At 53.3% G+C, this 12,418-nt stretch overlaps 5 protein-coding genes across 5 annotated transcripts; 2 read left to right on the plus strand and 3 right to left on the minus strand.

The window, feature by feature from the left end:
- Nucleotides 1–774: 774 nt before the first annotated feature.
- Nucleotides 775–1,391, plus strand: J4E87_007117 (uncharacterized protein; the record flags this gene model as incomplete). The annotated part of the gene is made up of 3 exons (XM_049378714.1): nt 775–811; nt 883–1,097; nt 1,167–1,391. 3 exons carry the CDS (start codon nt 775–777, stop codon nt 1,389–1,391), a joined length of 477 nt encoding a protein of 158 aa, XP_049231376.1.
- A 715-nt stretch (nt 1,392–2,106) lies between these two features.
- On the minus strand, nt 2,107–3,449 carry J4E87_007118 (uncharacterized protein; the record flags this gene model as incomplete). The annotated part of the gene is made up of 2 exons (XM_049378715.1): nt 2,107–3,182; nt 3,257–3,449. 2 exons carry the CDS (start codon nt 3,447–3,449, stop codon nt 2,107–2,109), a joined length of 1,269 nt encoding a protein of 422 aa, XP_049231377.1.
- Nucleotides 3,450–4,952: 1,503 nt separating this feature from the next.
- On the plus strand, nt 4,953–7,061 carry J4E87_007119 (uncharacterized protein; the record flags this gene model as incomplete). Its single annotated transcript, XM_049378716.1, has 2 exons — nt 4,953–5,256; nt 5,437–7,061. 2 exons carry the CDS (start codon nt 4,953–4,955, stop codon nt 7,059–7,061), a joined length of 1,929 nt encoding a protein of 642 aa, XP_049231378.1.
- A 358-nt stretch (nt 7,062–7,419) lies between these two features.
- Nucleotides 7,420–9,290, minus strand: J4E87_007120 (uncharacterized protein; the record flags this gene model as incomplete). The annotated part of the gene is made up of 3 exons (XM_049378717.1): nt 7,420–7,812; nt 7,931–8,308; nt 8,373–9,290. The coding sequence occupies 3 exons, from the start codon at nt 9,288–9,290 to the stop codon at nt 7,420–7,422; spliced, it is 1,689 nt and encodes a 562-aa protein (XP_049231379.1).
- Nucleotides 9,291–10,777: 1,487 nt separating this feature from the next.
- Nucleotides 10,778–12,107, minus strand: J4E87_007121 (uncharacterized protein; the record flags this gene model as incomplete). The annotated part of the gene is made up of 3 exons (XM_049378718.1): nt 10,778–11,503; nt 11,556–11,803; nt 11,867–12,107. 3 exons carry the CDS (start codon nt 12,105–12,107, stop codon nt 10,778–10,780), a joined length of 1,215 nt encoding a protein of 404 aa, XP_049231380.1.
- Between the last annotated feature and the right edge of the window lie 311 nt (nt 12,108–12,418).

Here is a 12,418-nt window from a genome sequence, read left to right on the forward strand (position 1 = left end):
TATCTGCGGCCCAGTTCACGGGCCATGAATGAGACGGACCGTCTCAGCTTGCGTGATAGCAGGCCATGTGTGAGATGTCTGCTTTGCTCGAAGACACGACGACGACGACGGCACGATACACAAGACCTGTAGCACAAGCGGGCGTCAGGTGGAGACGGGTATGGCGGCCGTTCCTGACGATCATCCGTGCTGGTAACGATGGTTTCGATTACGCGAACGGCCGAACGTCCACGGAACGTCTAAACCCAACTTTGTCCGCGGGCTTCCAACTCGTCAAAATGCCCATGCACGACTCGTTGACAAATTGTCAGCCAATTTGTGACGAGCCGCTGAAGCTTTCGACGTCGCCGTCATGGCCAGGTGTATGCCTTGGGTGAACAGACACCTGGGACTCGATTTGACATGGCGCGATACTACCAGGTACCGGGTCCATCGTATCATCGGGGATAAATGGTTAAATGCTTCGGTCCCAGATTGGCGACACACGGGGCCCCTTTGAAGGACGTCATGCCCCGGGTCGATCAATAGCGTGACGCGACGCCGAGGTTTTGGGTCGCGAGACTGTGATCTTCACTCTCGGACCCTGGGACTTGAAGCCCCCCGTGTTGATCACCGTGGCGATCGCATGCTTGGATCAAGTCGAATGCAGGGCCGGCAGCCAAGTTTGCATAGCACAAGTTGTGCGAGCCAGCTATCGATAAGCTCTTTGATCGGGCTGGAGGTCACTCCCGAAACTCCGCAACTCAGTGCGCCAGACACACCTGCAGCCCCGCTATGAACCCTTCAGAGCGGACGAAAGAGGCACTTCTCGGTATGTGCCATATACGCTATGGAGATGCAGACACACGAGAGCCCGTCAAGCGCATGCTAACCCTCTTGCAGCAAAGACCGAGGCACTATGCACTTCCATTGTCGACAACCGGAAAGATGACCCATGGGGCGGCGACGGCTACCTCTCCACCATTCTTCGCGCCGTGAAGATGCAGGATGCGACCGACTACTCGGAAGACGACACACGAACCGAGTTTCCGCCGGCATTGGACTATGCAACGTCTGCACAAAGGGAGCTGGTCATTAGAGAACAAAGTGCTGCCTTGGTGCGTCGCAAGCTTCCATACCGCACGCCAGCTTTCCCAACGCAGCGGGGCTGGGCTAACAGTGCGTAGATCCGAACGGCACAAGGCATCTCCACCCTCATCCGCGATTTACAAGAACTCTGGCTCTTCGGCGGCCTCGACACCCTCTCAGACCCCGCAGATGAAGAAGCGAACCGGACAAAGGCCCTTGCGGTTGCGGAGATGATTGAAGCCTTGGCTAAGCAGGGACCCGGTGGTGCGAGGCAGAAGGAAGATGGTACAACCAAGAAGGAAGAGACACACAGCGGGTCATGAGCACACTGGGCTATTGGCGTCTACTCTGTTGGATGCGGACGGTGGATCAGAGAGGAGGCGTAGCGGACGAGGACGAGCGATACTTGCGTTTAATACCCGAGCACTTTCTTACATCAGCACCAGGAATTACCATTTGACCCTCAACCAACCGCTTTTGCCCAAGTAGCCGCTGCACTAGTGTTGGAGGCTTTCTGTAGGGGCTGGCAGAACACAATCGGGCGACTGCTTTGAGCTCCCCGAGAAGGGGAGATTCCATCGTACCGTTTAATGCATTGTCGTTCCAATATCCACTATAGAGGGGTTGGGGAATCGAAGCAGCGATCAACGACAACCCAGCAATAGGGGACTATAGCTTAGCTATCACGTCTCTACTGTATATTTGCTGAGGCAGTCACCTGAAGACGGAAACGACAATAGTCGAGAGAGTAGGTGCATTGAAAGTGAGAGGAATAGGTCCAGTCTTTTTGCATAATTGATCTTGATTAGCAAGCTGAGTACATCGTCAAGACTAGCTAAACGTATTTTTCATTGACATCATCGCTCTCGTGACACTTTGATGAGAAGACCAGGGATGATGTATGGTGAAGCCACGTGCGGTAAGGTTACGGTCAAAGCATGTGATCTGCTCGTTTCGTACATGCTGTGTTCAAATGAACTTTTTGTAGATTGGATATTGGAGATCAATTGTTGGCCAAAGGCCTTCCCGCTCAATATCTTACTTGTCCACTCTGATCTTCATGCCAAAGTCATTCAGTGTCTTCACGTACTCATCTCCCAGTGTTGCGGGTGTAAGAATGCCACCTCCTAGCTTACCCGCCTCGCTGTCCTCTAGCCTGCCTCGGAGAACGACTAAGGCGGCGGCACTGAGTGTCATCGCCGTGGCAACATACCCACCATGTGCGACCTCGAGGTTGGCAATCACCTTCTTTCCGTCCCCAGTGGTGCCAACACCACGGTAGTGCATGAAGTCATCCTTCATGCTCTCTTTCGACGGTCCTTGGCCTGGGCTTGGGATGACCATCTTGAAGACGGGTTCCAACAACCAGCGTGTTACTGGTATGGCAAGCAGGACGGCGACTGAAGTAAGAACGACCTTCTGTGCTAGCCCAACAAAGAAGCTGGGAGCACGCGCGTACTCGTTGAACCGGAATTTGGGACCATATTGCAGGGTGTCGTCACCCGAAGACTGGTACAGACCCCACGAGCGATGTGCAATGCATACATCGACGCTTGCCATGAGTCCAGTTGTCTGGATGCCTCCAAGCTCAGGAATACTTTGTAGACCGAAAAGACTGTATGGAAAGCTTCCCGACGGTGCTGCGACGACGTTGTCTGCGCTAACCGGCGACAGCGAGTATGGGTGCATCGACTTTCCGAGATGACTGAGTGAGTATTTCTTGAAGAGTTCCAGCATAGTAAGGGATGTTCCACCACTGATTCCAGATTTGAAGTCGTAGAGTGTCATGATGGCGCGCTCGCAGGGTGCGTCGTAGCGCTTGCGCACCTCGCGAGCGAGGACGTACGCCATGATATCTGCAGGAACAGAGTCGAGACCACACTCGGGGATGACGATGGTCTTGTTCTTCTTCGCAAGCTCATCGTATTTGGTAACCATGTCGTAGATCCATGGCACCTCACCAGTGGAGTCTAGATAGTGTGTGCCGTTGTTCACACAGGCGGCAAGGACAGGCTCGCCATAGTGCATGAAGGGGCCCACCGTCGTGATGATGAGCTTTGTCTTCTTAACAAGCGTTTCTAGCTGTTGGCGCTCAAGCTCGCATGTCTCGATAGCTAGGTCTCGTTAGCTGACCCGTCTCAGATTTTGTCCGCCACATGTTTGTAACGCAGATTCTGTCGCCACATACCTGGCTGCTTGCGATCTGGCTTTAGCTTCGTCAATTCGTCGACTACAGCTTGCAGTTTCTTCGCATTGCGTCCAGCAACAGCCCACTTGAGATCATCCGGCAGATGGGTAGTCACCCATTCCGCAACGAGTTTTCCGGTATATCCGGTTGCTCCCAGCAAGATCAGCTCATATTGTCGCGATTCTTGAGCCATCCTGATGAGGGTGTGTGATTGAGCAAAGAAGAGACGAGGAGACAGGAAAACGTCAATCGGGGTGCAGCTAGGGGAAATTCCTAATCATTGAATACTACGCGACTCGGACAAGACCCTTCTTTTGGATGCCTGCGGTCATGCCGAGGCAGGCGCCGGCGTGCGCGGTAGATACAATATCTGCACCGCTCGCAGTACACCTCATAAGAAGGAAGGCCGCATCGCGAGTGTTGCACTACAATACAGTTCAAGATCAAAATGATCGCCAGCTAACGATACTACGTACAGAGTAAGCCTTTACATGGATAGATCACGATGTGGACATGCACTATTCTCGAAATATTCTAAGCGCCTTGGCAACAGACGCTGAATTTGAGCAATGCCCCTCCACGCCGATGAATTGTATTCCTCACCGCTATCCTTGAATGGCTTTTCGGCCTCCACACAAGCTGTTGTACTCCAATCGCACGACTGAGTCATCTCTCTGGATCGGGCAATGAAGGCAGAGAAGCCTGGTGGAGGAGCGCGACAGTGCAGATGAAGCGGTCTGCTTTCTGCGACACCCACGTTTCTCGCAGTGTCGCTAATATGCAAATCTCACAGGAAGACCTGACAGCAGGATTCAAGATGATGGTAGCTACATGCAAGAAGCCGCCGCAAACATACCGCGAACTCACATCGCCCGCGTCGCGCGGTATCCTCGTCCGGCGCCTACAAGGTCGCCCGAGGCGCTACACGTAGAAATACAAGACCCGTTACATTGCTTTACTTTGTCCATACAAAGGCGGAACTTTCGAGTCGTCTTCCAACGCAGTATCGAATATACAAGGGCTGGCATTGGTAGCGCTGCACGTCACCATACGCCGAGGGAGCTTGCGCTGCAGACACATTGTTCGGCCCATCAACACCAGATTCAGCAGCTGTCGTTTATCTTATCAGTGCATTCCATAGTGACGTCTTCTCGCGAAGATAAGATTGTCCAGATCTCCAGTCCGTCCGGCCTTGTATGCGCGGCCTTGCCACTTCAGAATGCCCCATCGACGCGAGACGGAAACCGATGCGAGCACCTTGAGGCTAAGCGCATCTGACACAATCAAGAGTTGAAGAGATAGCGAAGCGGTTGAACTGAAACATATTTACACCATAGGTAACCACTCGGTGACATCGCAAGTCATCCGGACTGCTCCTTCGGGTCCCGAACACGTGGTAAGGTAAGCGCGAAGAATGACTGATCATCTAGCATCTGCCCGCCCGCAGCAGCTTTGGATCTCGTCACGCATTCTACACTACCAAAGGCGCCACTAGTCTCCACTTGGGCATCCTCTTCCTGGCAAACATCACGGGTTTCCGGGGTTGGTTGCGACTGCCTAGGAGTGTGGCTGCAGGCCAAGCCACTAGCGTCCGCTACTTAAACCACAGTCCCCGCTCTCTCGACTTGATCATCTTCCCAACTTATGAATCGCGTCGACGAGTACTTCCGCTCTTTTACTTCCAAGCATCACACCAATGGCCGAGACGTGTATAGTCTGCCTCGGCGATCTCGTCCCCCTCGACGACGGCCCTACCGCCACCGCATCATCGCTGGCGACCAAGCCGCTTGAGGATGGCGCTGATGTCGACCTCCAATCACATGCCAAGGATAAGATGGCGGCCGTAGAGTCTACCAAGGAGGACGATTTGGTCGCACATTTACTGCCATGCGGCCACGATCTGCACAACGAGTGTCTCAAGCCCTGGGTCGAACGAGCGAACAGTTGCCCTATATGTCGAGCCAGTTTCAACATGGTCGAGCTCAGCGCGCGCGTTGGAGGTATGTCAGTCCTGGATGCTACGGAGCCCTGCGGTTGTGGCGCTGCTATTGTTGGCTGATAGTAGCCTAGCTACTGGCTAAATGGTCAGTCAAGCTCAGCATGACCTCTACCCAAACCTACAATGTCTTGCCGCACAAGGTGGCTCTGTCGACATGGAATTTCGACTAACAACTCACCAGGACCCAAACTATCCGAGTACGCCGTGCAAGACAAGCAGCAAGTCGCCGATATCGATCCGTCCATGATCATCGACGACGACTACATACTGGAGGATGACGGAAGCTACGATGCATGCATGGTCTGTGATGAATTCGGCGACGCATCGCAGCTCATGTACTGCCATAGCTGCGAACAACTCTGCCATGTCTTCTGTGCTGGACTCGACCGGATGCCATCTCGCGGGCCCTGGTATTGCCAGGGCTGTGTTGAGAATCCTAGTCTGCTGGAAGCCGCGTCCCGACGACGACCTGCAGTACGAGGTCCCGCTGCCTGGATCAACGGCCGGAGCCGTGTGCCGCGTCACAATCATGCCCCTGACGAATGGGTGGGCGTCTGGCAGAGCGTCTGGGACCGATTGCAGTTTGACATCGAGTTCCCCTTTGACGAGGAAGAACAGTCTGAGAACCAGTCAGATGCCACGCGACGCGATGACCGTAGATGGGAGCAGCGCATGCGAGTCGCACGACAGGCCGGAGCCGGCACTCGCTTCCAAATCGCCACTGACAATGTTGTAACCGGTCGACGCCGCAACTCCAACGCCGCTACACGACCCACGAATCGAACGCTTCATCGCGAGCCACCAAAGACACCAAAAGATCCAGAGTCACAGGAAGAACTGCGGGCGTGGAACCAATTCGAGAAGGCGCGCGAGCAGCTAGCCCAAGGTGACGCACGTCCTGCCCCCAGCGTAGCGAGTACCAGTAGCCGAAGAGGCCGCAAACGCAAGTCCATCGACTCCTCTCCTGCCGATTCTGAGCCTCGCGAGCAGAAGCCAGAACGCAAGCTCAAGCGCCCTCGAACCCGTATGCACCTGGACAACGGAGAGTCATCATCGGCAGCCGCACGCCGCAACACGGTGGCTAGCACGCACGCTCCTGCTGCTGCTGCATCATCGCCCCCTGCAGTTCCAACCGGTGAGAGTTCAACTCCCGCGCCTGGTTTTCTGCAATCGTTGCTTCAGGAGGTCGAGGTCGACCGGTTTGCCGAGCGCGACAAGGAGATCGCCGCCCCACAGCCCCGGCGCATCATCGTGGAGCGCGCTTGTTCTCCCCAACATTCCTCCCCAGGTCTGTCGCCGGTCTACCAGAAACCTCCCGGCATGTCCACACCGCCGCCTCTTAATCTTACTCGCACCACATCACCTGTACAACAGGACCAGCAATTGTCGCCAACCTACTCGCCGTATTCCCCTGCAGACGACGACCGCCCCGGACGTCGCACACTCGCGCATCGCTCTGTCGGCCTCAGCAGCCCCCCTCGCTCGAAGGACTCGTCGCCTAGCCGGCCGACCCTCTCGTATTCTACCAAAGCTGAACTGCAGCGCATGGTTACAGCTGTGTTAAAACCCATTTACCTGAAGAAAGAAGTCACGAAACAGGAGTATACCGACGTCAATCGCGACGTATCACGTTTGCTATACGAAAAGGTTGGTGAAGCTGGTGCTGATGCGTTGGCGGATCAAGGCACGCGGGAGAAATGGCAGAAGATGGCGACCACTGAAGTTGACGTTGCGCTGAAAGCTCTTCGGGCCGGTGGAGCCTCGCTTTCGCCCTCTGGTGAAGATTCTGCGTCATCGTCCTCATAAGGGGATTACAAGGGACGGATCATTCAGGCGTACGGGTTGTTGGGAGGAACAGATATATGATACCACGGATCTCTTTGGGCCTGCATTTATGGAGTTGTCGGTAGCGCTTAGTTATTATAGTAATCGTATCTGCGACGTAATCCAGGAATCTTCAGCCGGAATTCGGCTTTTACGATTACCGAAAAGATATTGCAGTCCTAGTCATACATCTTACGCTTACATACATCTGCCCGGGAGCTACAGACGGGAAGTCAACGATGGCTTTATAGTTGATTTCTATCTAATCGTAGGTATGGTCGTGGAAGAAGTCGCGCAAGCTGACACCTGTACCTTTTACGCTTGACATGGTTTAGTGCCCCTACGCGACTCTTTTAATAGTCCTGCCTCCGATACCCGTCACCGCGGTAGTCACGCTGAGAATACTCTTGTTGAGGGTAGCCTTGTTGGGATGGTGGGTACTGCTCCGAACGATAGTCTGGAGGTCCTTGATGGTAACCCTGTGTAGGTGGGGCATGGTGCTCATATCGGTAGTCCTGAGATGGATATGATTCAGGGCGGTGATGTTGAGGCGGTTGATATTGCTGAGGAGCGTAGCCTTCATGAGGTGGCCCGTGATGCTCGGGTCGATAGTCTTGAGGCGGTGGTGGGTATTGTGACGCCTGGTGATCTTGGTACTCGCGTCTAGGCTCCTCTCGGTATTGGTCATGGCTCTGGTACTGTGGGGGGTTGTTGTATCCCTGCGGCACATGTTCTTGTCCACTGTAACTGCCAGACGTGGGGGGTGGACCATGGTCACCGTGTGGCGGTTGTGACGGAGGTTGGTACCCTCCCCCCATGCTTGTGTTCGCAGTCGGGGATCCGACGCTTACGTTCTCGTTTCCGATGTCGTCTGGAACGTTGATCTTAACGTCAGGCAGGTACCTTTGTACTTTCTGTTCTACCATGCCCTGCACGAAGACCCAGCTCTGACGCTCAAACTTGCGATGACCACCATTGACTACACCCAGTATGCTTTCTCGAAGTGTCTCTTGTACCTTTTGTACCAAAGCACGGATCTTGGAGAGCAATTTGGACTTGATGTCATCTCCAAATCCGCGATCTGCTGGACCGGACGCATCGCGGTCGAGCTGTGAATCGAAAGGATTTCCACCTAGTATCTTCTCGAGCGGACGTTGGAATTGATCAGGTAACAATTCGAATAGTTGTTTCTCGATTGCTCCGAGGATCTTGCGGAACTCCAAGCGAACCTAAAGATGGGTGTGTCATGTCAGTATTTTTCTCACACAAATCTCGTGGAGGGATATTACTCACTTCTCGGTGGACTTTGGCGAGACCCGTGCTGAGCTTGTCACTGATGACGCGGGAGAAGCCTCCACCACTACTGCTCTCGCCATCACGACTAGAGTCATCAAAGCCTCTCGAAGTCTCCTCATTGCTGCTCTTTTTGCTCCCGAACAAATTTCCAAGGCCCTTTACCAGGTCGCCCACCTGTTCGGCAATTTCGGCTTTCGCACCATCACCCAAGTCACGCGTGCTTGTGTTTCCACGAAGCCAGCGCTTGATGTGTTCCAGGGCTATGCGGGTAAACTGCTCAGCGAGAGGCGCGTGCTGTTGACGTAACTTGTCACCAACTGTCTGCTTGATCTCTGGGCTGATAAGTCTCGCCTTCTCCTCGGGGTTCTGAGATGCGTCCTTGATTGTGCTACTGATCATGCCGAGGAGACCCCCAATCTCAAAGGACTGACCACCCTTTGACCCTCTTTCGTCGAAATGATCTTGCACGACATTCAGAGCCGATGAAAGGAAACCTCGAGCTCCAGACGAGAAATCCCCGTCTACGGATCGAGACTGCTCTGGGCCTCCTCGGTTCCCCTCCGTAAGATCGAATATATCGCGCAAATCCCCGCCCGCTTCATCAGAAATCTGACCGAAGCTACGCGTCAACTTGGCGATTTCATCCGCAAAAGGCAATGACTGTCCACCATAGGCGTCGGGTGCTGCGTCATTGAGATTCCAAGGGCCCGATCGGCTGCCATCCGACGAAGACGGCCTGTCTTTACCGAACAGTGAACGAAAAGCGTCTACGACCTGGGTTTCCAGGCTGTCGATAGTCTTTTGTTGGAAGACTTCAAGTTCGGAGGCGATGCGGGGCTGGATCTGGGGCGCCAGCGAATCGACATAATCGTCGACCTTTTGCATCAAGACGTCGGGAAGACCGCGCGAAGACATGATCTGCGAGATTTGTATATATTTAGGTTGAGAGCTGCCACGGATAGAGCAGGATGGTTTAATGCTTGCTGAGGAAGAGTATAGATGAAGTAAGGTTGGAAAGTGGCTGGTGCAGGTGATAAGTGGCGTCAGCCAAGACAGGCTAGTAACGAATACTACCTAGGCAAGAGCTTCAACTGCCTCTGCTCCACGCAAACGCAGTACAGTCACTAAATGTGTTCGTGCACATGTGACATTACTCAGAGGCCGAATTCAAGAATCTGAGATTGAAGAACGATGCCTTTGATTTGCTGATATGCCGTGCGATCCGACCCAGACGAACGTGACGGCCTGGCGTTCGTCATCTTACATGCAAATTCAAACCAAGAAAGTCCCAAAGACCGTAAAACGAATCGCTGTAAAGCAAATTCAAGCGTAACCTCTCAAAGAAACAGTTCACCATTTTCCGTCACCATGAGCAATGTAAAAGTTGCAGGCCCTCCAACTACAACCAAGGCAGACGGCGCAGCCGGATCTCAAACGCATCGCATACACGAATCTCCACACAAACCGACTGCCGGTACCATGCTTCTTGCATTTACAGGAAATCTAGCCTGCTGGATCATAACAGGCGCCATTGCCTACGTGTCACCCTCGTTACCAGCCAACGACGACTTCACGTGCCTAGTCATGGCGTTTTTGCCGCTAGAAGCATTCGCAGTCAGTTATCTCATCTTGACAGCTTCGGAAAAGGGCTGGTTATCAACAACCCCGATTGCAAGCGCAGCCATTGCTGGCTTCGGCATAACAACCGCGTATGTCATTTGTTGGACTGCATGGAAGAACTTTGCGACTTTTGCATTCTGGGTCGAGGCTGGCGTCTTCCTTTCCCTCATTCTTGAAATCAGGTTCCGGCTTTTCCAATCGGCAGAAAGAGAAATCGGCGAGTTCTTGGACTTGTGAGAAAGGAAAACTGGTCGTTGTTGAGAAGCGCGGTGGCTTAGCATTTCCCTTACGCACGAGCTTCTAGTCTTACTGTATAAGAGCGAGTTTGATGGACAACTCACACGCATTTCCGTGTGGCCTATATGCCTTGCTAGTCAGCCTGAAGCAACGACTGGCTTCAATTCGTATTCCAGATAGGCTCTTTTCACCAATTATACCCGATTGGAGCTACGTCATCAAGGGATCCTGAGCAGAACCTCAGGGTCAAGTGTGCTGCGCAATTAGACCACGGCTAATTCGTCATCACAACGGAATCTTTCACTGCGCATCGCAACTGGTCGATAGAATGGGCTGATAGACAAGGGTGGTACGAACGGAGGATGCTCATTCCGTAGCAACTAAACTGGTTGAGACATTGAGTTTACATGTCTTCTTCGCCAATGGAGACGACTAAGAAGACCAGCATTTGCTATCAGAGTCTTTCACTAGGGTTCGTGTGTTTAGTTGATCTTATAAACAAAGCCGACATCATCACTTTAGCGTTGCCATCGTAACATCTACTCCTAGACAATAGCCTCAGGCCTCTCGACCCTCTTCTTCGCCGTACCCACACCTGCATGGCCTCTTTCCTGATCCTTGCCCAACCATGGCTTCAGCGCCTCACCAACCATACTCTGTCGCAGAAAGTAGATCACCTGTCCAATAATAATGAGGACAAAGGCGATGGGGTACATCCAGTGAATGTTCAGTCCGAAGACCTTGACGCCAATCGCCACACCCCAGAAGCTTCCTGTGAGAAGGGAGATGTTGAAAAATGCAGCGGAGCTGAGACGGAACAGGACCGGTGCAAGGGAGTAGAAGAGGGAAAGGATGAGTGTGTATCCGGTGAGGTAGCCTCCAACCTTGGCGTTCCAAGTCGCACTGCGGAAGGCGGCGCGGTCGAAGATACCCGCTTGCGTACCGTTGATGAACATGCCCCAGAAAGCAAGTTGGCCAACAACCTCATACAGCGGCCGTTCGGAAACCAACCACTCTTCAAATACGTTGGACAGACCGTAGAATGTGGCGCCTAGAAGCGCAAAAAGATCGCCCTTGACTTGGTCCGTAGCGCCAAAGTTGTTGGTACCGGTGATGTGATCAGAGCCGAAGATTACGCCTAGACCGCCGATGCACAGAAAGATGCCGAAAATTTGCGTGTAGTGGTAGCGGACCTTGAGGAAGAAGAAGGAAATTATTACGACAACGGCGATGGCCCAGAAGTTGATCAATTGGGCGCTGAGGATGGTGGTCTAGTCGTGTGTCAGCATGCAAGTCTACACGAGAGAATGGACAAGAACCTACGTAACGATACGCCAGAACGATGAAATAGTTGCCCTCGACATCCATGAAGGCGAGGATAAAGAACCGCCAGCCGTCTTTTATGACGACTCGCCCCCATTTCTTGAAGCCGTACTTGTAGAGGGTATACGATGTGTAGATTATGTTGAGGAGGACGTAGTTGAAGAAGGACTGGAAGGCGGGTATCGATGTACCCTCTTCCGCGAGCAGAGACGATAATGTATTTGTACCGGTGATGCAGAGAGCGAGGACTGGAAGTAATACCTTGTTAGTCTACATTTCGAACATCCAGTAATAGTGTGTTTGGTGCATACCCTGCCCAAGGACCAATGTGATCCAGAATTGTTTGGTCTTGAGGTATTGGAACCAGCGTCCTTTGGTCTGCGCATCGCGTTCTAGAACCTCATTCCCGGCCGCACCGTTATGCGACTCATTCTCAGATGTCACATATGTGCCAGCACCGGTTTTGTCATGAGCTGCCTCGGGCGCGTAGTGGCCGTGATGAGCATCTTGAACGACCACGCCCTCAGCAGGGTAAGCTTGAATCGGATTCATGACCGCTCTCTTGATCCTGGAGGGTTCGAAAGCGCGGGAACTGAGCGCACAGGCTTGGCACTGCTATCGAAAGCCTGTCGGCAAGATCGTGAGACTCGGCGTGGTGAAGTGGAGCTTTTCGCAATTGACGTGAGCGCAAAACTCCAGAAGTCGCTCACGGTGGTGTACAGTTGCGTACGATTTGGCGGCTGCGAGAGGTTGCAACTCATCCCCCAAGTGGGGGTCCGCCACATTTTAAACAACGAGGGCTGCCCTCGTTCGTTCTCGCCAGTCGCGTCCCTCGCTCCGGCCACCATGCGCGGTGGTGAAAA

The sequence above is a fragment of the Alternaria ethzedia genome, assembly GCF_023757985.1.
Source record: "Alternaria ethzedia strain BMP 0044 chromosome Unknown scaffold_19, whole genome shotgun sequence".
NCBI lineage: Eukaryota > Fungi > Ascomycota > Dothideomycetes > Pleosporales > Pleosporaceae > Alternaria > Alternaria ethzedia.